Source organism: Elgaria multicarinata, chromosome 10 (assembly GCF_023053635.1).
Source record: "Elgaria multicarinata webbii isolate HBS135686 ecotype San Diego chromosome 10, rElgMul1.1.pri, whole genome shotgun sequence".
NCBI lineage: Eukaryota > Metazoa > Chordata > Lepidosauria > Squamata > Anguidae > Elgaria > Elgaria multicarinata.
The window spans coordinates 20476904-20500147 of record NC_086180.1 but is presented as its reverse complement, the minus strand read 5'-3'; the positions used below and the strand labels follow the sequence as shown (position 1 = coordinate 20500147).

The following is a 23244-nucleotide window of genomic DNA, read 5'->3' as shown; positions in this document are numbered from 1 at the left end:
CCTTGTGATGGGTTCCCCACCCCCAGTGGCACTGGACTCAGAGGAGACCCAACCAAGTGTCCTCCTAATTTCCTCCATCCATAGACACTGAGATGCGTGTGGGAACATGATTTTGCCTTAAGCCACATAGCTAATTGGGGGCAATTTGGGGGCAGTGCCATTCTCTCTGCCTAACCTGCCCAACAGAGTTAATGTGAGGTTAAACTGGATATAAGAAGAACTAGCCCTGGCTTCAAATATTTCATGGCTCTTACAAAAGGCACCCTCACTGGGCCTCCTCCCTCAGTGAGTCTACCTTCTCATCACCATTTTCACCAGCCAGTATTACTCCTCCTCATCCTCCTCTTCCCCATGCCCCTTTCCTGCCCTGCCAGCATGGCTAGGGCAGGTGCAGGCTTTTGCAGGAGGGAAGAAGGGGAAGGATGACACACCTGTGACATACCTTAACAAGGTGAGGCATGGGTGGGGCTTACGCTTTAAGGTAGGCCCCACACGCATTCCCAGGCCTGGGAATCTTAGGACCAGATGAGGTTGGTGAGCACTCGTTGGGCACCGTTAGGGTGATTGGCAGGTCCTGAGGCCTGCCTCTGGGGACCTCACCATCTCACCTACTTGGCATTAAGTGGCCCGAGTGAGTGGTTTCCTTCAAAAACACATGTGCAGCATAAGGAAGGAGCTGTGTTTTTACCCGACTCCTGGCTTGGCCAAGTGGCTTGCCCATAATAACCCAGGCTTGTTGCCTTAAGAAAGAGCAATCAGATTCCTGCACCGTCAAGTGCAGATCCAAGGAAAGGTGAATTTCCCAATGTTTAATAAAGAGGCCCTAGTTTACCTAAGCTCTGGTGTCCGAGCCATTATTTCTTCACTTCTTCCTCTATCTGCAACATTGCTACAGCTCGTTTGCTTGACAAGCAGAGGCAACGAGCAAAGTCGGCGGTGGCATCTCCTGCATCTCCTTCTCACCACCAGCATTGACTTGATTGGAGCCTGAGGACGGTGAACAAACTGTTGGCCATGGTAAAGAGGAGGAACAATTCTCAGTGGGCCCTGGCTCAGGTGTGGGCCTGTGGCAAATACCCAACCATGCCAACTGTTGATGTCAGCCCTGAGGGAAACCGTTTGAATCATGCCATGAATAATAATAAATAATAAATGCCATGAATAATAATAAATAGAAAATAAGCCACATTGAACACTATGGGACTTACTTGGAAGCACACATGGAAAGAATTCCATTGCACTGTTTTGTGTCAGCTGAATATAAATGTTGCACACACCTTCTTAAAATGAACCCATTCATAGACACACACCTGAAACATGACTCTAATAGGGCCTCGATCTATGTAGCTGGAATAATTTGTGGGTGTTCGCTAAGCAAGTGTGTATAATCAAGAAGACACCTCAAATGTGCCACAAGGAAGAAGGAAACAACTATTTAAGAAGATGTACAGTTGCAATCAATAGTGCAATTAATGTGCTCAATTGTTGTTAAAGATTAGAGCTGCTAATCTCTAACACCAACGAAAGTAATGGGAGATGTAAAAGTTTTAAGAGCACTGCAGAAAAAATTTGGACACAGTGAGCAGAGCAGACACCTTGGGTGAAGAAAAGAGTTTCACAATTCCACTGAGAGATTATAAATGTATGGAGGGCAGTCTTTGCCTTGCTGAATGCTCAGATGGCTCCCAGCAATTTCAAAAGGTGGGAAGGGAAACTGATGTGGTTAAAGCAAGTGACAGAACTGGATCAAGGATAACCTCATCCATATTGTTTAACAGCAGACATTAATGGAGCTGCTGTCCAAAATGATATCTGGATTGGCAATGGCACCTTGAAGGCAAGGGAAAAGGGACATAAAACCACCATAAATTCAGCTTTAGCTGCATTTAACCTCAGGTTTAAACACGAGAAAATCACCACTATATTTTATCATCTGACAATCCACTGCAAATTGTAAGCAACGTGCTTTGAACAATGAAGAACTTTGTTTGGAGGGGAATGGAACGTTCTGTATCCTATTAATAGTGAGCGCATTCTTCAAGTCTAGATCACCAAAACAGCACCATCTACCACCACCCTCAAAACTGGAGCAAGCTTGGGGGTACCCCAAAGTTTGAAGAGTCACAAATGGGGGGGAACTCTCTAGTGGGGGGGAAGGGAAACACCAACGACAAAAAATACTGCAACGTTCTGTTGCAGTTCCCATGTGATACCAGTATATTCCCCATTCTGTGCCATGTCTGACTGACAGTCAAATTTGGGAGTTCCATTTCACAGGCGGCCAACATTTGCTGATTTGACTCCCCAGGTGTTCTCCTGTCATGGGCCCACTCCTTCAAGCATACACTCTGACACAGGACAGCTCAAATCAGTGGGATGCTCTTTAATGTAGCAAGTCCCACAGCAAAATCTTAATGGTTACACATTTCAGAACTCATATAGCTGATGACAAAAAGCCATAGGCTCGTAAATAATTCCACAACAATGCAGATTATGATTGTGTCAGAATTCCAGACAACCTGCTTTCCCTGTTGTAACTTCCATGGCTTGGGATACAGGGGAAGGAGTTTAAATGATTCCTGGGATAAGCCTTCCCAGGCAATCAAAGGCAAGGGTTTCAAATATAGGAGAAGGGACTTGGAGATTCCTGGCATAATCCATCCAAAGCAATGCAATACAAGGATTCCAGAAAAAGACCTAAACAAACCAACAAATGCAGATGTTTAGTTCAAGCTTAAAAAATTGCATGGAACCTCCACACTACAGAACAGTTCAAGAATAAGTCCAGAGTAATCCCATACACAGAGAGATTTCAATAACCAGAGATTTCACTTTGGTAACTCCTCACTGCAGGGGTCCAGACATAGAAAAGTCCAAGAGTCAGGATCAGTCCAAGTCATCTGGCAACTTTGGGTATCAATGAAGTAGACACAACATCCATAGTAAACAAGAATTCAAGTTGTATCAAAAGTATAGCAGTACTTCTCATGGCAGGATCTTAACAATACAGCGATCAAGGCGACAAGAGTCCATGTGAAAAGTGCCTCTAGAAGCTCAGACTGTATTAAGTCCAAGCAAAGAAGCTTTTGGGCAGTGAAGATGAGAATGTTCCTAGCAAAGGCTCTTCTTAAAAGTGAAGGTGTGGCTGTGATAGCTCTCTTCCTAAACAAATAACTCTCAAGGGGTTTTAGCCCATCAATGACGCCCTGCCCAAACATGGCATCTCCATTCTGCCCTCTTTAGTTGATGCTTCAACCTGAGTGACACCTCTGAAAACGCCACCCTCTTCTGTGAGCCCACTATCGAGGCCAATGCTATCAGCTGGCTGGGAGTAGCTTCAGTCCCCTCTGCTTTCCTCTGAGAACTCTGATACTGATAAGCTCACATGGATTCTGACATTCCACAGGGTGGATAGGTCCAAGCCCTTCCAGGCCAGTTCTGATCAGATGCTGGATATAGACTACAAGGCCCACTGCAGCGCTGAAGCTGAGCCACAACGGCTCCAAACAAAACAATGGTGAGAAAAACACAATTGTTGTGGCTATTTTCTCACTTCTCATTGATAGTATGGATGTATTCATTTATTTATTTTACTTTCTCTTGTGCATCAAGAAATGCTGAGAGATGGAAACCCATCCAATTAAAGTTTCTTTAGGATGACTCAGCAGGATGACTCAGGATGATCATGTCAAGCAGCTGTCAAGCATAGGATGATCATGTCAAGCATAGGGAAGATTGGTTGGTTTGCCTTCTCCTACAACGTAAGTCTGGGTTTGCCTTTGCGAGGGTCATCAAAGCTTCTTTGCTCTATAAGTGAATTCCCCTAGCTCACCTGCTCTAAGGAACCCTCTTAACTGGATTGTATGAGTGGCTGACTCATTACTGGTCAGTGTCTGCAGATCTATGACCATAATACAAATTATTTGATTTATTATTGATTGGTGGATGGATACACCTGCAGAGTGTTGCTTCAGAAAACCTTTGAGAGACTTCCAGCTGTATGATTGCCCTGTGGACAACCTCTTTCTCCCGTTTTTATTTATTTAATGGGTGGCATGGAACAAATCACTCTCTGAAGTTTGTATGGCCCAAGCCACAGTTAAATCATCACAGTCAGAACCTACATATGTAAGAATGGCACTGAGAGATGAGCTCAAAAATTCTTATCTAGTCCAGCATTGTTTCCAAGAGTAGATGGCTGGATGCACCTGGGAAGTTTCTAAGAAGTGCACGGTGGCAACAATCTATCTCTGTTGCTTATCCTCACCATTGGGTGTGCAGATTTCAGAGTCATAACTTCTTTAATTCCATTATTAAAAGAGGAGCGATTAAAGCAGCTGTGGGCAACTTCTGGCCCTCAAGCTATTTTAGCCTACAACTCCCATGATTAGGGCTAATTGGTGCTGTAGGCAATAAAGACACTGGACATTCCCTTCGTTTCACAAACCACACAAAAGTGCCCTGTTCACAATCCTGAATATTAACAAGCACACATTTTCTCAGAAAATGTCCACAAATTCCCAACCTTGCTTTTGGATTTGCAAAACGTGTACTTGAAAAAAGTGGAACTGGAACTTTCTCAAAATGCACAGATTTTGAATGACCCACAATATAGTCTATTGGGGGGGGGGGGATTTGCACAATTTTGGAAAGGTGTGCATATTAGGGGGGACTTTCATGTTCAACAGCTGTTCATCTTGTGTAACTTTACCTTTGTGCAAAATGAACAGCAATCACAAATGTGATGCCAAGTTGAACGTTGGAGACTCTTGGTGAACTTGAAGGTCATTCATTTGCCCATCTTCTGAACTGAAACCCCCCACAATTTAATCCACCAGTTTTTTTAATCTATGCTGCCTCAGCAGAATTCCTCACAATCCCCCCACAAAACACCCATACTTTGATAATGAACTGTGTCCCTTCATGAGGGACTTGCTATCCGAAACAACCTTACAGCTATGTAACGAATCACGTCTCCTTGTCTGTGTACTCCACTTAATGCTTAAAAAATAAATAAATAAATAAATAAATGAGCAATTAAGTGCATCCGAGTAATGTCTTGGAACAATAGCTAGCAAAATGCTATTCCAGAGTTAAAAAAACATAAGAAGCCTTTGTGCGATGTGTAGTTTTAAGCGTACAAACAGTGTTTCTGTTGCAACTTTAAGGAATATAAAACAAAGCATTTTGTCAGTGAAAATGACGATCCCTTGCAAATGCAATTGCTGAGCTTCCGTGCAATGTCTTCTGCAATTATGTCTTGAAGCCAGGAAGAAAAATGCAGTACTAGTTCAAACAACTGTCCAAGCATGAAGAGTACCACCTGCTGGCCATCTGTTACATTGCAGCTCATGCATCAAGATGTCAGCCTCTACACTAGCTCCTACAACAAAGGCATATAGTGTTATTCTACAAGCGAGTCAGCAATCGTGGATTTATAGAGGAAACTGAAAGTGGACATGCTTGCTAAACACTGTATTACTGTGGTTATTTGATTAATTACAGAATACAATCAGGATTCAAATTGCTGATTATAGCATGTAATCAAGTAACACCTCTCTCTCTCTCTCTCTCTCTCTCTGAGTGCATGTATAAGTGTTTTCCACTAAATTAACCATTGAAAAGGACACACATGAGCAGCAGGAAAAAAGGGAATCATATGTAAGAATAAAAGTAGGTTGGCTGCATTAGCCATGTTCAATTCTTCCTTGCCACTCAGCGGTTCCGTCTTCATCACCCATCACCTTTAGCGCTCATTGAGCAGGGAGGCAATCCAAAAATATTCTAAATAAATAACTGAACACAAATTGCACACATTGTAGCTGCATTTCACAATTTGCTATGTGGGCAATCTTAGCATGGCTCTCCCTTATCTATTTTGGCTCTGGGATGTCTCAGTTCTTGATACATGCCAAGTGCAGGCACCTCACTGTGGGGGAAGCTTATTAGTTGTAGGGATCTTGGAGGAATCCATCAGCGGGGTGGAGCTCACTGAGCTTTCATCACCCTGTTCCCAAAACTTCGGCTCACTTTCCCAATCTGCATGGAGTCATGCCACTTCATGGATTGTCAGGTGTGTTTGCGTAAATAGCAATTTGTGCAAACCGCAGCCTCAATGTGCATGGAATTTGCACAAATTAGGCAAATTGAGACTGCAATTTGCACTAAATGCTATTTGTGCAGTTTTATTTTAAAACAAAACAGTTCCTGCGATTTCCAGAAGAAACCCGCAGCTCAGTTTGCAAATGCAAGTCAAGTTGGGAGTTTTATGGAAATCAGGTGAGCCCAAAAAGGACTGGATTTCCCAGCGACGGACATTTGCAAGTGGAGAAGAAAACATGGGATAAAGACTGAGGCCTTAGCTAGACCTAAGGTTTATCCCAGGGTTGTCCCTTCCTGCTCTCGGGATCCCCTGTGTATCATTTACATGAACAGGGATGACACCGGAACAATCCTGGGATAAACAGAAACCATGAGCTTGGGATAAACAAGGGCCTCTTTATTTACATAAGGGAACTTTACCCCTCCCTGGATCTGCACATGAAAGTGTGAGAATCTATTAGGCCCTTTCTTTAGGCACTTAGCCTGCCAATAAGGGTGAGCCACTCCCTTGAACACAGGGGTCGGGTAAACCCAGCCACTTATTCAAGCTACACTTCAGTTTTTGGGGGAATGGTCTGAATCATCCCCACCTAGTGCTGCACAACTCCAAGCAGATGAGACAGGAAGGTCTCCAAAGGCAAACCATATCCTGACACAAGAGCTGCACAGCCCTCGAGGAGCAGGACCTCTGGATATGCCAATCACCAAAAAGGCACCAGAGGGCTCACTGTCCCTATTGTAATATCATGCAAATTCCCGCACACCCCTGTCAATCCAATCTAATCCACCTATTTACTCACACCCCGGCAATCACAATTCCAGTATGGAGTAGGCAAATAACCTGTACACAACTTCAAATTTGTGGCAGGTAAAATTCCTACTCAGCCCCCCTCCAAAGGGGGTGACTGGCTAATCCCACACTAGTTAAAGGCAGGGAGGATGGGACTCGAGAAGCGAAAGAGGCCAAACTTTGGCAGGGCAGGCCTTTATAGGATCTGCCCCACCCACATCTCACGCTGCCCAGATGCCCTTGCACATGCATTGTCTTTCTCCCTCCTCTTCCCACCCATTCCAGCTGGGTGGAAGCTGACAAGTTGCCATTCCACAGAAGTTACCCCAAGTCACTGGTGCTTCCTTGTAAACTGTGAGGCCCCTTTAAGAAAGAAACCATATTTGTGTTAAATGAAGATAAGAAGGAGTTAACCTGAGTGAAAAAGGAGCCCTTGTCATGTTGGCAAGGTCAGTGTCTGGATGAATTACCTGCTTCACCAAGTGCCAAAGACACAAGTGGGCTTGTCAAAGAGTAAGATTAGCTTGAACACTTTGCCTTTCAGTATTTACATTATGGGTAGTAATTTATTTATTTATTTATTTATTTAGTACATTTTTATACCGCCCAATAGCCGAAGCTCTCTGGGCGGTTCACAAAAATTAAAACCACAAAAAAATCCAACAGGTTAAAAACACAATTACGAAATACAGTATAAAAAGCGCAACCAGAATAAAACCACACAGCAAAGTTGATTATAAGATTAAAATACAGAGTTAAAACAGTAAAATTTAAATTTAAGTTAAAATTAAGTGTTAAAATACTGAGTGAATAAAAAGGTCTTCAGCTGGCGATGAAAGCAGTACAGTGTAGGCGCCAGGCGGACCTCTCTGGGGAGCTCGTTCCACAACCGGGGTGCCACAGCGGAGAAAGCCCTCCTCCTAGTTTGCCTTACCTAATTGTTGACTTCTCATTGGCTAAAACATGGCAATTTTCTTCGTAGCTGGATATTAATTGTGTGCTGGAGCATGAGTATGTTCTACAAAGACATGTTATCATATTGCCACAGCGGAGAAAGCCCTCCTCCTAGTAGCCACCTAGAATTAATGCTAATTCTAACACTTGGAAATTATTCACAGATGACGCCCTTTTCCCTTCCCATCTATTTTCTTTATGTAAAACTGGATTCCCCCCATGATCGTCCCTAAAGTAAAATCTAAGTGGAATTGGGGGTTGATTTCCACACAAAACGGCTGAAGAAATTTGGGACCAGTGGAATTCCTCAGAGAATTTTTGTATATCCACCAATATTGAAAATAATCTGAATTTTGACTGGCAGTGGATAGGGAAAGAGAGCAATGCCCCCCACCCCCACCCCCACCCGACCCCCGGTGGCTTGTGATAGTTCTGTTTGGGGCATTTTCATAGGGAAAGAAATACCAAAGCTCAAAACATCTGCAGAAGCATCTTTGTCATGAGCTGCTATTAACAGCACACAAAACCTTTCCCCCCCTAGAAAACGTATCAGCAATGCTATTTCAACCCCTGCCACACTCTCCCTATCCCACCGAGAAGGCATGCTTTGGTGAGGATTGGAATTAGGAAATAACCAAACTGGAAGACCTCCAGAAGAGTAGCTGCATGCTAAGGAGGAGAATTCATAACTTGAGATCTAGGATAGCTGAACCTCTTCGGAACTCATAGATTGATACTCATTATTACTCTGACTTTATATTAGGTCATTTTTTCACTGCTCCAAAATCCTTGGCTACGAAGTGGTATATAAATATTATAAATAAATAAATAAATTGCATTGACTCCCCATCTGTTTCCATGCTCCACTTAAAGTCTTGGTTTTATTTATTAATTACTATTTATTTAGAATATTTTTTGGGATTGCCTCCCTGTTCAATGAGCGTTAAAGGTGATGGGTAATAAAAACAATGCAAAGAGTAAAATTCCAAAACATTAAAAACAAACAAACTAGAATAGACAAAAAATCTGCCATCATTTAACTTTTAGTTTGACTGGCCACTTGAGCACTGCCAAAAAAGAAGAAGAAGAAGAGGAAACACATCTCTGAAAAAGAGGACAGAGATTTTCACAAAAATGACATATGGCAATCTGGATAACTAAATGCAAATTTAGGAAAGATTGGGAGCAGGTAAGATTGGGGTGACTGCTCAGGCCACCGTCCAAGTGCCAGTGGTTGATAAAGCAACTTCTCTTTCTTCCCACTTTTCCTTCTCTTCCTTCTTAGTATTTTATTTAAATTTTAAGCCAGACTTGGGTTGGACAGCCTTTGAAATAGGCCATCTGGCCCTCCATCCTCTTTAAAGCAGGCCACAAGCCTGCCATATTTTTAGTAACAATTCACCCAGGCCCCAGGCCTTAGCCTAGATATGTTAGTAGACATAGGGTTGGATCCAGGAAACAATGAGCAATTTATCTGCTTCTCCACCCCATCCTCCATATTCCACACACACCCCAGTACCACTGGAAAAGGATGGGGGGGGGAATAGAGTAGGATATGGCCTGGAAGGCTGATGATGGGGGTGGGTGGGGAGTGCTCAGCAAATGTCTCAGCGGACATTTCTTTTCACTCATGCAAGGCAACCCTGGATCCATTTAATATACCTTGGATTGGATTTTCTCCTTCTTTCATTAGCACGAGCCACAAAAAATGATGCTACTATGGTTGAACAGGAGACCCTGGGTAAATGCTAGCATCCTTACGTATGCTATTCAGGACCGACCAAGACATTTTTACTGCCTTAGGCAGGGAGGCCCACCTACCCTCAAGTCAAGTTATTTTGTCTCCTGAGGCAGAAAGTCCCACAAGCACCCGTGCCACTGAAAATAGAATATTGAATTAAATAACTGAGGATTTGTTGCCCTTTTATGAAATCCCAAATCTCACTCTGCCTAATGGTAGGGCCGGCTCTGATGCTATTCCTCTGGAGACTTGGTTTATGTTCTTTTGTTCTCCTTTCTCCACCACATTTCTCCCCATTGGTATGTGTAGGGCAGGTGTTAGGAAACAGGTTTCTGAAAAGGATTGAGAAAGGAAATGACTGGATGTGTGACAGTCTCCTTCTTTTTAATCCCCTCATCTCCTCATCCCCTCATCTCTATGTGGGAAAGAACTGGGAAAGAACTGGGCATGTTTAGCCTGGAGAAGAAAAGATTGAGGGAAGACATGATAGCACTCTTCAAATACTTGAAAGGTTGTCACACAGAGGAGGGCCAGAATCTCTTCTCGATCCTCCCAGAGTGCAGGACACGGAATAACGGGCTCAAGTTAAAGGAAGCCAGATTCCAGCTGGACATCAGGAAAAACTTCCTGACTGTTAGAGCAGTACGACAATGAAATTAGTTACCTAGGGAGGTTGTGGGCTCTCCCACACTAGAAGCATTCAAGAGGCCGCTGGACAACCCTCTGTCAGGAATGCTTTAGGGTGGATTCCTGCAGTGAGCAGGGGGTTGGACTTGATGGCCTTGTAGGCCCCTTCCAACTCTGCTATTCTATGATTCTATGATTCTATTTGTGGGGCAGTAAAAGCGAAATACTTCATGAGGTATTACAGAGCTACACCGTTTCATAGTATGAACCTCTGATATGTGTTTTTCTTATATCTTGCTGCTATAGTCTTTTCAGGGAAATTTAATACTGTGTATGTGTAATCTACTGAAATAAGCATATCATATTTTCCTCCCTTGCTAGCATTTAAGATACATTTACATGTAATTGAGGTCTCGGAAGCATTGCCTTGCTGTCAATGTGGATTTTCGCCCTATTAGCGCAACTAATTTTATCTATTTCTTTAGATATTATTATTATTACTATTATTTGTTTTCCATTTACACTTGTCATAAAGAAACACCATATTTTGAAGCAATGAACTTTTGAAAGGAATGTGTCTGGTTTCAGAAATAATTGTTTGAAACACAAACTAAAATGTAATCATATTTGGTTTAAATTAGAAAGGCTAATTTAATAGGAGATAATGTGCAAATCGCTTTCTTACAAGAACATAGTGTAGTTTGTCACAAAACGGCAGCATAATTTGCATTATAATGGGCTTCCTTATCATCCCAGAATATAATTGTTTAGAACATTTTGATACAGCTGCTAGCAAGCACATACACACAACATTTTGAAGTTACATCTGAGCAGATGCCAAAACGTATATGGCCCACAAAAGCCTTTACCACTCTATGTACATACACACTAAAAATGACTCATATAGAATATTTATGACAAGCAAAATCAAGCTTTCTAAGATTACTAATTGCTAATCCATAAGTAATTGGGTAAATATGATTAGAATATTCTTACCACAGAGCAAAAACACCCTATTTCATAGAATCATAGAATAGTAGAGTTGGAAGGGACCTAAAAGGCCATCAAGTCCAACCCCCTGCTCAATGGAGGAATCCACCCTAAAGCATCCCTGACAGATGGTTGTCCAGCTGCCTCATGAATGCCTTTAGTGTGGGAGAGTCCACAACCTCCCTAGGTAACTGGTTCCATTGTCATACTGCTTTAACAGTCAGGAAGTTTTTCCTGATGTCCAGCCGGAATCTGACTTCCTGTAACTTGAGCCCGTTATTCTGTGTCCTGCACTGTTGGATGTTCGAGAAGAGATCCTGGCCCTCCTCTGCGTGACAACCTTTTAAGTATTTGAAGAGGCTTTCATAAGGCTTTCATTAAGTATTTCATGAGGCTTCTTTGGATCCAGGATGGCCAGAAAGTAGCCTGTGGCCCAGATCTGCCCCCCAATGTAATTCCAACTTCTCCTTCATCAGCAGTACATCCAGGTTTTCAGTGAGACATGTTCAAGGATTTCCCAACAAACCCCCTTTTTTAAGGAAGAAGAAAACATTGCCAAACTAGAGACATATCTACAGTATTTCTAGAGATGTTGCAGGCACCCAACTGGGTCAGGGAGTACAAAGGACTCCCCTGCATCTGCTTCCCGGACCCAGCTCCCTGGGCTGCAGCACATCCATGGGTCCACGCTTCATGTGCCTGTGTGGTCTGACAGGCACATGGCAGCCATCTGGCCTCACCCAAAGCCTCCATTCCTGTACTAATGGAGGCTCCAGAAATTACGGATTTCCCACTTTGCATAAATGGTGATCATAAAGGCCCCATTTACACAATGTTAAAGGTGTGAAAGCTCCACTCATGCCTTTAATCTTGCGGAAATGGGGTAATTGCACAAGTGTCTCCACTTTATGCCTTTCAGACTGTAATCCTAAACAAATACTATCAGTAATATTATGCTTCCATGAGTGGCCCTTGTGCATGGGAACTCCCCCCTCCCCATCACACACAAATTATGTCAGTTGAGGAAGTTTAGCTGTTTTGTTGTAATTTAGAGCAGCAATTAGGGCATTGCACATATGCCCTACGGTGATGAAATATTAATCTCAATAAAGAAACACATTAATATGCAAGAAGAACTTAGGGAGATTAAAAAGAAACCCAAGTCATGATATTTAAGAGGCAAAAGGTAACAGACTCCTTATTGTCAACGGAGCAAGATTTATACATTTAAAGGCAGAACCACAGCTGTTCTTTCTTTCTTTTCCCCCTCATCCCGGATAAAAATAATAGTAGTGATCCAAAGCAAAAGAGCAAAACTGATCTCTTCAGGAGAAAGAATCCCAGGATATACTGTAAGTGATTCATGAGCAGATATGTATTATAGCTATCTCCGTCCTGCTCAGGAGAGATAAGGGGATGGTAGTCATCTAGCTGTATCATAGGTGACTTGCTTTGTGGAGTTCAGAGTCTGTTGAAGTAGTGGCACTGATGTCTGAGCATATCTTTGTTTCCAGGTAGGTTATCTTCCTACAGATTTCAAACAAGTAGTGTTGTGGGGAGGGGGAGGGGAAAAGAGGGAATCTTGTCTTTCAAATGTAGATGCTGAATGAAAGTAAATTCACTTGGCGAACTGCCAAGAATTGAACAGGAATAGGAGAGGAGGTGGAGGAGAACGGTAAAAGGCAGCTTTTCTATCGTGAAATTAAACAGAGTTTGTATCTTCAGTTCTAATTTGTTCTTTGGCAATGGGTGTTGCCATGAATAAGTGTCCCTACAGGCAGGGTTAGGTAGCCCAGTGACCACCAGATGTTTTGGACTATAGCACCTATAAGTCATGCTGACTGGGGCTGATGGGAGTTGTAGTCCAAAACATCTGGCATCACAAGATTGCTTAACCCTTCTTTGGGAGTCTACATCCTCCAATGGTAATAAATGACTGCTTTACTGACCAGAATGTTTAACAGGTGAAATGAAGCACTGCATAATCAATAATGCCAAATCTAATAAGAATACTATAGTCTCAGGCTTATTACTGGAGGTAACCATAATGCTTTTGCTTCTATACAGTGTAGACATGCAGAAAATAGTGAGACTGCTCAAAACATTCAAAGCTTGAGCTTTAATTTTAAAACACAGTCTTACTTGTTTCTGCACCAAACAGTCCCCTATTCCTTTCACAATGGAAATCTTGAGAAAGCCTTTGGATTACTGTCACTGATGCCACCCATAGCCAACATAGCGGCCCTAGAGAGGCTGGCCTGGACCAATGTGGCACTGGGCAGGAGAGGGTGGTGTCCTCTGAGGAGGAGCCCCATCTGCATGCTACTCCAGCTCACACAGCAGCTGCAGCAGCACATCCTCTCCAGCCCTGCTCAGGGTCCATTCCAGGCCTATTCCAAAGCCTAGAGCCTAGCCAGGCTCAGATAGGAAGGCATCATCATCACTGTATTCTATTATCACTCTTGGGTGCAAATGGTCCATCTCTCTCTCTCTCTCTCTCTCTCTCTCTCTCTCTCTCTCTCTCTCTCTCTCTCTCTCTCACACACACACACACACACACACACACACACACACACACACACCCCATTCCATGGAGGTTGGTGGTTGGAGGAGGTTCAGAGGAGGGCAATGAGGTTGATGGTTGATCAGAGGTCTAGAAACAAAGCCCTATGAGGAGAGACTGAAAGAACTGGGCATGTTTTGCCTGGAGAAGAGAAGATTGAGGGGAGACATGATAGCGCTCTTCAAGTATTTGAAAGGTTGTCACACAGAGGAGGGCCAGGATCTCTTCTCAAGTTACAGCAAGTCAGATTCTGAACATACATCAGGAAAAACTTCTTGACTGTTAGAGCAGTACAACAATGGAACCAGTTACCTGGGGAGGTTGTGGGCTCTCCCACACTAGAGGCATTCAAGAGGCAGTTGGACAACCATCTGTCAGGGAGGCTTTAGGGTGGATTCCTGCATTAAGCAGGGGGTTGGACTCGATGGCCTTATAGGCCCGTTCCAGCTCTACTATTCTATGATTCTATGATTTTAGCAGGTCTGTAATTCTATTCTGGCTTTCAGTCAGAATCAGCCAGAGCTCTAAAAGAACTATCCAAGGTGCTGAACAATTGTTGTTTAGTCAGATGCTGACTAAAATCCAGAAAGGAATCCTAGCACCACTGACATCAGAAACATCAGCACCAATTTGTCCCCTGTGAAGTAGGTTAGGCTTGGAAATAGTGACTGGCTCAGTGTCACCCAGGGAGTGTCGTGACAGAGCAGGAATTTTAACCGGGGTCTCTACATTGTCCTGAGCCTTATATCACACCTCCTAGCTTATCATTTTGTTACATATGATCTTAGATTTCCCAAGCTTCTGATGCCATGTTTCCTGCTCCTCTTTGTTCCAGCCTTAATCTATATCTTCTTCTCCCATCCATGTGATTTATTTTATCTGATCCTACTTTATTTACAGGAGAGAATGAAAGAGAGCTTGGGGTGGAAGCTGCTTCAAACCTTCCTCTCTTTAGCTCTTATGCTAGTTTCCAATATTGCCCTAGCAAGTAAACCCATCCGTCCTGCCGACACAAGCTTCCTGTGCACAACGCAAAATAAAAGAGCGAGGGAACGAGGGATACTGACATGCGGGACGAGCTCGTTTGAAACCTGTGTCACATATGGATGAAGTCCAAAAATGGGGCAGTTTCTTTTGAGGTCTTGCACACACAGGAAGTGTTATTTTACATATTAGAAAATTATGTTTGACAACTTGACATTTTAATTCCTTCAATCCAATTAAGCTGTTAGGAGATTCAATTACTGCATAACATAGGTCGGGGACTTCTCTGTCTGCAGTGCCCTCCTCCTTATCCCTCTTCTATTTTCTATTGCTTTTTATTAACAGAATCGGAGAACTCATTAGGAGCCTTGTTATCATTAACATTATTAAACTTTGTCTTCCTCATTATCAGGAACATTTTTATCTCTGCTGTCATTAAGTATTACATCAGTTAGCTCAAAATTACTATGGAAGAGATGGAGTGTCTTCCATTCTTTTCCCGGACATTTCAAAAATGTGCAAAATGTCTTCCAAAGCTTGCAGATTGTTTGCAATGCAATCTCCGGTGTGTGCAAACTGATCGGGACAAACAAAATAAAATAATTGGCGTTATCAGCTCTATTGCCAAGAAGGCGCAGGTGGGGTTGGAATGACTAGCCTGAAGCAATAGCATATACACAGAGAATTTATAACTAGGAAACTGTTGCTTTTAATGGCCAACAATTGCAAACTAATAATGGACAATTGAGATAATGATGGTGGAACACAAATTGGGCTGATATTTTTAGTGCTGATCTAGTCAGTTAAGCATATAAGTAGGCAAACAATGCCACAATTATGCTTTCAGCTTTCAAATGTCAAGGGGGCTGGAGCCAAACATGAGCTGGACCCCAGTATGTAGCAAGCAAAAGACACTGATCTGTTGATGAGGCCAAGGCAAAAGAGCAGGACTCTTACCTCCTTCCCCTGAGCCTCACTCCCATCAAGTTTGATTTCCCCCTGCTCTTCCCCAACCAACCTTAGCCATGGTTAAAGGTTGTGTTAGCACCACAGTTAACCAAGGTTAACAATGACCAGGACTTGAAGCTTGTTTCAAAATGTCAAAGAGCACAAAGTTGGCAGGTGAAGGGCGAGCAAAATTAGCATTTGAAAGTAGATATTTAACCTGTTGGTTGTTTTATTATGGTTTTGATTTTTGTGAACTGCCCAGAGAGCTTCGGCTATTGGGCGGTATAAAAATGTAATAAGTAAATAAATAAAAATAAATAAATAAATAAATAAATAAATAAATATTTAACAGCCTTTCCTAATCCTCTAATCATGAAGGGTGTGCTTCACCTCAATGCTGAATCCTGAATCCGAGTCAAAGTAGGCTGATTCAGCCCACTTCAACTCGAATCCAGTTCGGGATCAGATTGGGCCGCATCAGCGTGAAACAGATGAAGTGCTTCAGGCCTATCCAGCCCTACAGCCAGCCTCTGCCTCCCCTCCTGAACCCTCTGTGCATACCAGCGAGTCACCTGTCCTCTATGAGAGCACTGGCCATAGATCTACGGTGGTACACTATGGTGGCCGGCCATTTCCAGGAGCTCCTGGAGGACTCTTGTCAGCAGGTCTCTGCTGGGAGATGTGGGGACCCTTGGCAAGTGCCCAATCATGCTTGCCATTGACAGCTGGTCCTGCTTCACCCTCAAACACACAAATCCTGATTTTCCTCATAGCCTGGCTCAGTTTAAGGGTGCAATTCTAGGCACACTTTCCCAGGAACGGGAAACACAGTGGAGCGGATCTCCAAGTAAACATGTACAGGATCATGCTGCATATCGTCTTGTGTAGAAAGTGCCACCACTGTCTTTACCCCCCACATCCTACCAGGAAAAGGATCCTTACATTTAGTTTCAACCCTGTAAAATACAAGGACAGGATGGGGAGCAGATTTGAAAGAGAGTATTCCTGTGGGCTCATTCTCCCACAGACATGTCTCCTTTAATAAATACTTTATTCAGACAGTTTTCCTGACAGGACAATGACTGGCACAAATCATCACTGGGGTTTGAATTCCGCATCAGGATCGGTTAATTCCATTAAAAAAAAGTCTGTACTATAAAAAGAGTTATCCCCCCCCCCAAAAAAAAATCCCTCTCCAAACACAACCTTCAAGACTCTGCGGTCATAATTCATAACTGTTCTGTCTAAAATTGAATGCCAAAATACTGAATTATATGTCAATAAATGGGAGATAAACAAATATTAAAAGGAAATGAACTGCCTGCCAAAAATATGTTACTAAGCTACTACCAGGCAAGCCTGTAACGTTTTAGTTAACCCTGATCCTAAAACTGTTTATTATTACTATTATTAGTTCCTCCTCCTCCTCCCTCCTCTTCCTCCTTCATCCTGTTATTGATGATAATGATGTTGATGATGATGATGACAATGATGGTGATTTATGTAGAAGTCACACTTACTGCATGTTAAATCAGCATGAAATGAAGGAATTACCCATTTCTAGCATGAATTATTTGTTGGGGGAAAAGAGACTGCTTTAAATGCAGACTTGTTGAATATATCAGCGATGCTACACTGGTTAATTACAAACTTGGTTAGTTAAAGAAACCTAGAGAGATTTACAGTCTAATAAATTTATAACTGCCTCATAATTTGCTAGCAATTTGGGATATTTGTTGGGATGACAGAGGGCTTCGCCATCCATCAACCCCTTAAAGCACCTTGCACAGGAAATGCCAAAGCTGGTCATTACGATACCTAGCTGTTGATCTGGTGTGAACTCCATGATCAACTATTGTGTTTGAATACCAGAGATCCTTGCTTTTGGTTTTACAAAGTTTCTAGCTATTATGTCTGTGAATACATGTTTCATCATGGGTAAATTGTGATTGCAAAATAAACAAGTAAAATAAAATAAAGCTGCTGTTCTGAGGAAAGGCCACTTTGATGCCCAATCTCACATCCCTCAGAAATTATGCTGCTACTGCTTTTCCTGTTCCTGTAACTCTTATTGTGCCACAATTCTGATATAACTGGGCAAGAATTGAGGGTCTTTGATAAAAGCATGCGTACAGAGCTAGCTTTTGGTTCATTTTGAAAAGAACTCCAGTAAGGTTACAAATGCACCAAGAAGCAAAATTCACATTGTCTTTACAAAATTATTTCTCCAGGCTTTATATTAAATGAACATTGGGGGGGAAATACAATGCAAGCCCTATCAATATATACATGTGTATTATGGAATGGTTGTGACAACAATTCAATTTTGTATTTGTGTTTTTAACCTGTTGGTTGTTTTATTATGGTTTTTTATTTTTGTGAACCACCCAGAGAGCTTCAGCTATTGGGCAGTATAAAAATGTAATAAATAAATAAATAAATAGCTTTCAATTATGAAATAGCTGTCACAGTGCAACCATTCCAGATAAAGGTTTTATATTGGATGTGTTTATATCTGGCTACATGGCTGTATGACCAGATGACTGCTCTGCCATGCATGTAGTAGTAACGAGCAATGCATGTTCCATGTGGCCAAGGACATTGTAAGGCAAGTCAACTTTATTTATTATTTCAAAATACCTTCCATTCCTATCCTTTCCCCCCCCCATTCCCTTTACCTTTCAGTTTTCTATCTCTATTGAATCTGCTCTCACACACAACTCTCTCCTATCTTCAATTGTCAAAGGTACTGCAGATCTGAGATACTGTGTTTGGTGAAGATGCCAAAAGAGATTCTGAATACATAAAAAACCGGAACTTTGCTACTTGGTATACCAAAATCAAAACAGATCATAAAGGGCTGCTTATCTTCCCCTGTTAGGCATGCTTTTACCCAGCTCAGATTTCAAATAATGCCCATTGAGTATCTTGTTGAAAGATTCTCTAATAGACCTGTAAAAGAGCGCTTTTGCGCATGCAAATCAGGGTATATTGGAGATCTCGCACATTATATCCTATACTATCCAATCCATTATATAATTCACCCAGGGCTAAATTTATTCTCCCTTTCCAGTCCACCTTAGAAGGCCAATCAGATGATTTTGAAATTAGATGGCTGTTGGCTGATGTGGACAAATTCAACAGCTATAATAGGATAGCTGAATGTGTGCTAGCAGCAAAAAAAAAAAAAAGAGCAGCCTTTCTAAACCATACCACTGTCAAACCCTAAGGGGGTTAAATGGAGGGAATGTTTTAAATCCTGATCACTTTATTGTATTCTTTCTTTATTGTATCGAATATATTTCTGTTTTATACTTGTGTGCTTTGTGTTTGTGTTGTGATGGCCATTGGCTATAAACAATAAAAACTCGAGAAATGTTAAAAAAATCCAGATCTGACAGTGAAAGATTTGTTCGCAATACATGTGACTCTGGCACAAAGTCCTCAGGGATAATTTTGTCAATAAATCAGTATTTGGCAAAAGTGAATGTTAGATGATCGCAATTTCCAGTAGTCACTCAGTTTGGGTCTTTTCCAAACTTATAACCATTAACAGAAACAAATAATACATTTGCAGTCATTTAAACCCTTACCTCTTGGAGAACCCTCTTCATTTTCAGTAGTAATGTTTTGACAGCTGTGCAGTCTTGCATCATCAGCCGGTAGGGCAAAGACTCCATCCCTCCACCTTCTTCCATGGCTGCAAAAGGCCATTCCACAGACGGGCTGCTGGCAAGTTGGCTGACACGAGGACATTTCACTTCTCCTCGATCCACCTCCTTTGACAACTTGAGAGAAAGATTCCTGTCAAGATATAATACAATATATCAGATGCCAACGCAAACAGTTTTTAGGAAATGTATTAAAAGATAAAGCACTGTTCAAACAGACTGTATGTATTTACACTGCAAATCCTGCTACCATGTAGACACAACGATTTAAATCAGCAGTCTTCAATAGTTTCAGATCCCGGATAACTCATAATCCCAACCTCCTACATCATCAATTATTATTATTATTATTATTATTATTATTATTATTATTATTATTAATAATAATAATAATAATAATAATAATAATAATAAACCAAGGTGGTGTACCATATAAGTGATTGGCTGAGATCAAGACTTGCCAATCTAATAGTTTCTATGCCTCCTATATTCCCATGTATTTATCTTTTCCAAAATACCTCGTAGATCTACCAAATATTAAAATGAGGGTTGCCTTCACTCGGGCAAGATTAAATGCTCTTCCATTGGCAGATTGGGTGGGTTGGCACAAGGATGTTCCTAAGAAGGATAGAGTATGTGGTTGCAATTCTGTATCACCTGAAGATGCTATTCAAGTACTGCTAGAATGCTCTATGTATAATGATCTCAGAACCAAATACATTCATCCATTGTTAAGATCATTCAAGGGAAGGCCATCCCTTGTTAAGGCTTGTTTCCTATTGTCTGAAGCTGAGAAGTATATTTTAGAACTTCCAAATTCCTTGTCAATGCTCTACAAATACGTGCCACGAAGTCTAAATGCTGTTTGGAAAACTATTCAACTCTTAATGGTTTGTTGGTGGAGTTTTAAATTGTATAGTGTTTTATTCTGTGTTTGTGTATTATGGCAATTGGCTAAGACACAATAAAGAACTCTTGGTGGACCATATAGATCCTTGCAGACTTACAACTCATCATTATTCAAAAGAAGAGAGGGTAAGGAAAGTTAGTCAAGGAAGCAAGACATAAAGCTACAATCTCTTAGGAAAACCTGGCAAACACCTGTGACATCAAGCACTTTTTGGTGAGAATGAGGGACTGACTCATAGACCAATATCTGGAGGCAATGAGTTCCAAAGATAAAGGGTTTTTTTTGTTTAAATGAACATGATATAGGAAAGGAAGCCCATGCAAAGAGGAAAGGAAAAAATATGGTTATATTTAAGAAAGATGAGACAAACAGCAAAGGATAGATATCAGTGGTTTTAGATGGGATAATCGGAGACCAACAGGCAAGTATGACAATATACATACCTGTATAAAATAAAAGAATGTACATGGGAGCCACTTTTCATTTCTTTTATATGTATTTCTAATTCTTTCCCATGCTTTGTCCCAGCCTTCTCTTAATAGCTCTCTATACCTCCTACCTTTCTGCATTACTTCATCTTTCCCCATCACTTAATAAAGAACATGGTGGCTGCATCTCTGGTGTGACCCAATGTCAGGTTGTAAGGAAACCCACTATTTGAAGGCCATTGCTTTATATAAACAGAATGTGTTATTAGCTCTTCAGTGTATATAAACTTGCCAACCTGAGGTCCCGAGAATGGACCCTAAAGCTAGGGATATGTGAAGCAGCAAAACTGAAGCTCACTCAAGTTTTCCAAATGCCATCATGGAGCTCATTCAGACTCAGATCTGTATCAGACAGGGAGCTGAAGTAAGAGGAAATGTGAGTTTGGGAGGGGGGATGATCCCAGGTCTATTTTGCTGGAACTTAGACCTATCCTCAATGAGCACAACACCACACTGAGTTATTTAGTCTAAAATATAGTGATAGGATAGTACCCAGCATAACACTAGCTGAAAAAGTACAAGAAGTGATGTTCTCCTTGTGGCTGTGTGTTCTACTAGCAGTTTTGTAAGCACTAGCATAGCAATTAGAGCAAGCAGCATGTATTGCAATGAAAACATAATGTGTTGTGAAAGCAGTTGTGCAAATGTAAAGTATTAGATTTGATATTTGTGCAAGGATGGAAAATGGGATTTCCATAAGTGGTAGAAGATTTGCACTAGCAAAATGGCATCACTCGATACAACACCTTTACTTTAAGTTCGTAAAACTCAGCACCAACTAAGGCATGAACAATAGGACAGTAGTTCTCTAGTCATTATACAATCCACATACCTCTCCCCAGAGTAAACAATGGGTTGTGTTGATGGATCTACAGAAACGGTTTGAACACAACGTAGGGGAAACCACACTGGAGAAGTGGAGGAGAATTTTCCCAAAATATGTGTCATCGAACATTTAGGCAGGATCTACATTACTGCTTTATAATGGGTTATAATAGTATTGACAACTGTTTGGGCCCAGCAACATTCCATATACCATTTTCACACTGTTTTCAAAGTGTAGATCTGGCCAATATCTCATGGCATATTTAGCATTGTTACAGCTAGAAAGAGAAGCAAGCCACATTACAACTAGAAAGGCAAGCATCTTTTAAAATGCATTTTCTTTCCTGTAATTTTTCACATGAAGAATAGCGAAAAATATGCTATCACAACTTTCAATTCCCACTGCCTCCTTGAGAATTAGAAGAGCAACTTTCACAGATGGAAGGATGTTTGGAGAAAATGTGAACTCATATGTGCCTGCATTTGTGTGAAAACTGCAGGGTACCCTTGGGGAAAAGTACTAAATTGAAAAACAGACTGAAGAGATCCTTGAGGTGCAACAGACAAACACTTACAATGGACACAACTTCTGCAAAGGCTGCTTCTATTTAAAAACAAAGAGTCTGATATTTGGCATTCAAAGGTTTAAGGCATTTCAAAACGATAATCAAAGGTGGACTTGGTAAATGGCAACGCAGAACCAAGAATGGGCTTACCGTTTAGCATTGAGACTAGTGCAGGGCTGAATTCAGCACCCTATTTTCGGAAACTTTCTCTCTCCCTGTGAAAAAGGCATTGTTTTTTCTGCCTCTTTCTCAGGGAGGGGGAAAATTTGGAGAATTTTCTCCTTGTGGAGAGGGACAGGATTTCCACATACCTTTTTTAAGTGTAGCTGATTGCTGGGGGAGTTCTTTCTTACTTCTTCTTTTTTAGTTTTTAAGCACCCCCTTCACTCAGCATTTGGAGTTGCCCAGCAGTTCTTAGTGAACGGCTATTGGAGACTATGGCCTTAGCTAGACCAGCCTTTATGCTGGGGCGAACCCCAGGATCATCCCTGTGCATCCAGATGATGCACAGGGGATCCCAGGATCAGGGAGGGATCATCCCTCCCTGGCCCTGGGATATACCCATCCCCTTTGGGACCACTTTTTCCAAGGTCTTGGGTTCAGCCCAAGACCGCAGAGTGTGTGACCCGTTTCCGCAGGTTAAGTTGCGCGCCCATTGGGGGTAGGGTGGGGGAGTGGGGAAAGTAGTTAAAATTGGGGGGGATCTTACCTTTGCGCAAGACCATTTGTGCACTCCGTCTCCTTTAAAACATTAAAAAATGGTGGGTGCGACACCTCTCTTTCTGAGGTCGTCATGCCTTACGTGTAAATGGAGGAGGGATCTCATGTTAACCGCAATGCGAGATTTCCCCTCCTCCGTCCCAGACTTTCAGGTAGGTCTAATGCCTATGTGACCTTGCCCTCTGCAATAAGCACTCAGGAAGAACTCCTGGGCTCCTGAAAATGTCTGGAGTGTTTTTAAAGAAATAAAAAGAAAGAAAGAAGACCCTCAACAACTGGCTACACTTAAAAAGGTATTTGGAAACCCTACCCGCTCACCAAGGAGAAAATTCTCACCTCTACCAGCCTCTTTCACCTGAGTTTTC

At 41.9% G+C, this 23244-nt stretch overlaps 1 protein-coding gene across 2 annotated transcripts in view; it reads right to left on the bottom strand.

Annotated features, from left to right (window-relative positions):
* Positions 1-23244, bottom strand: part of CCSER1 (coiled-coil serine rich protein 1) — a 394831-nt gene that overhangs the window by 159035 nt on the left and 212552 nt on the right. For both annotated transcript variants that reach the window (XM_063135191.1, XM_063135192.1), the window contains exon 5: positions 19293-19503. In XM_063135191.1, coding sequence (XP_062991261.1) covers positions 19293-19503 — 211 coding nt within the window. The remainder of the gene's footprint in view (positions 1-19292; positions 19504-23244) is intronic.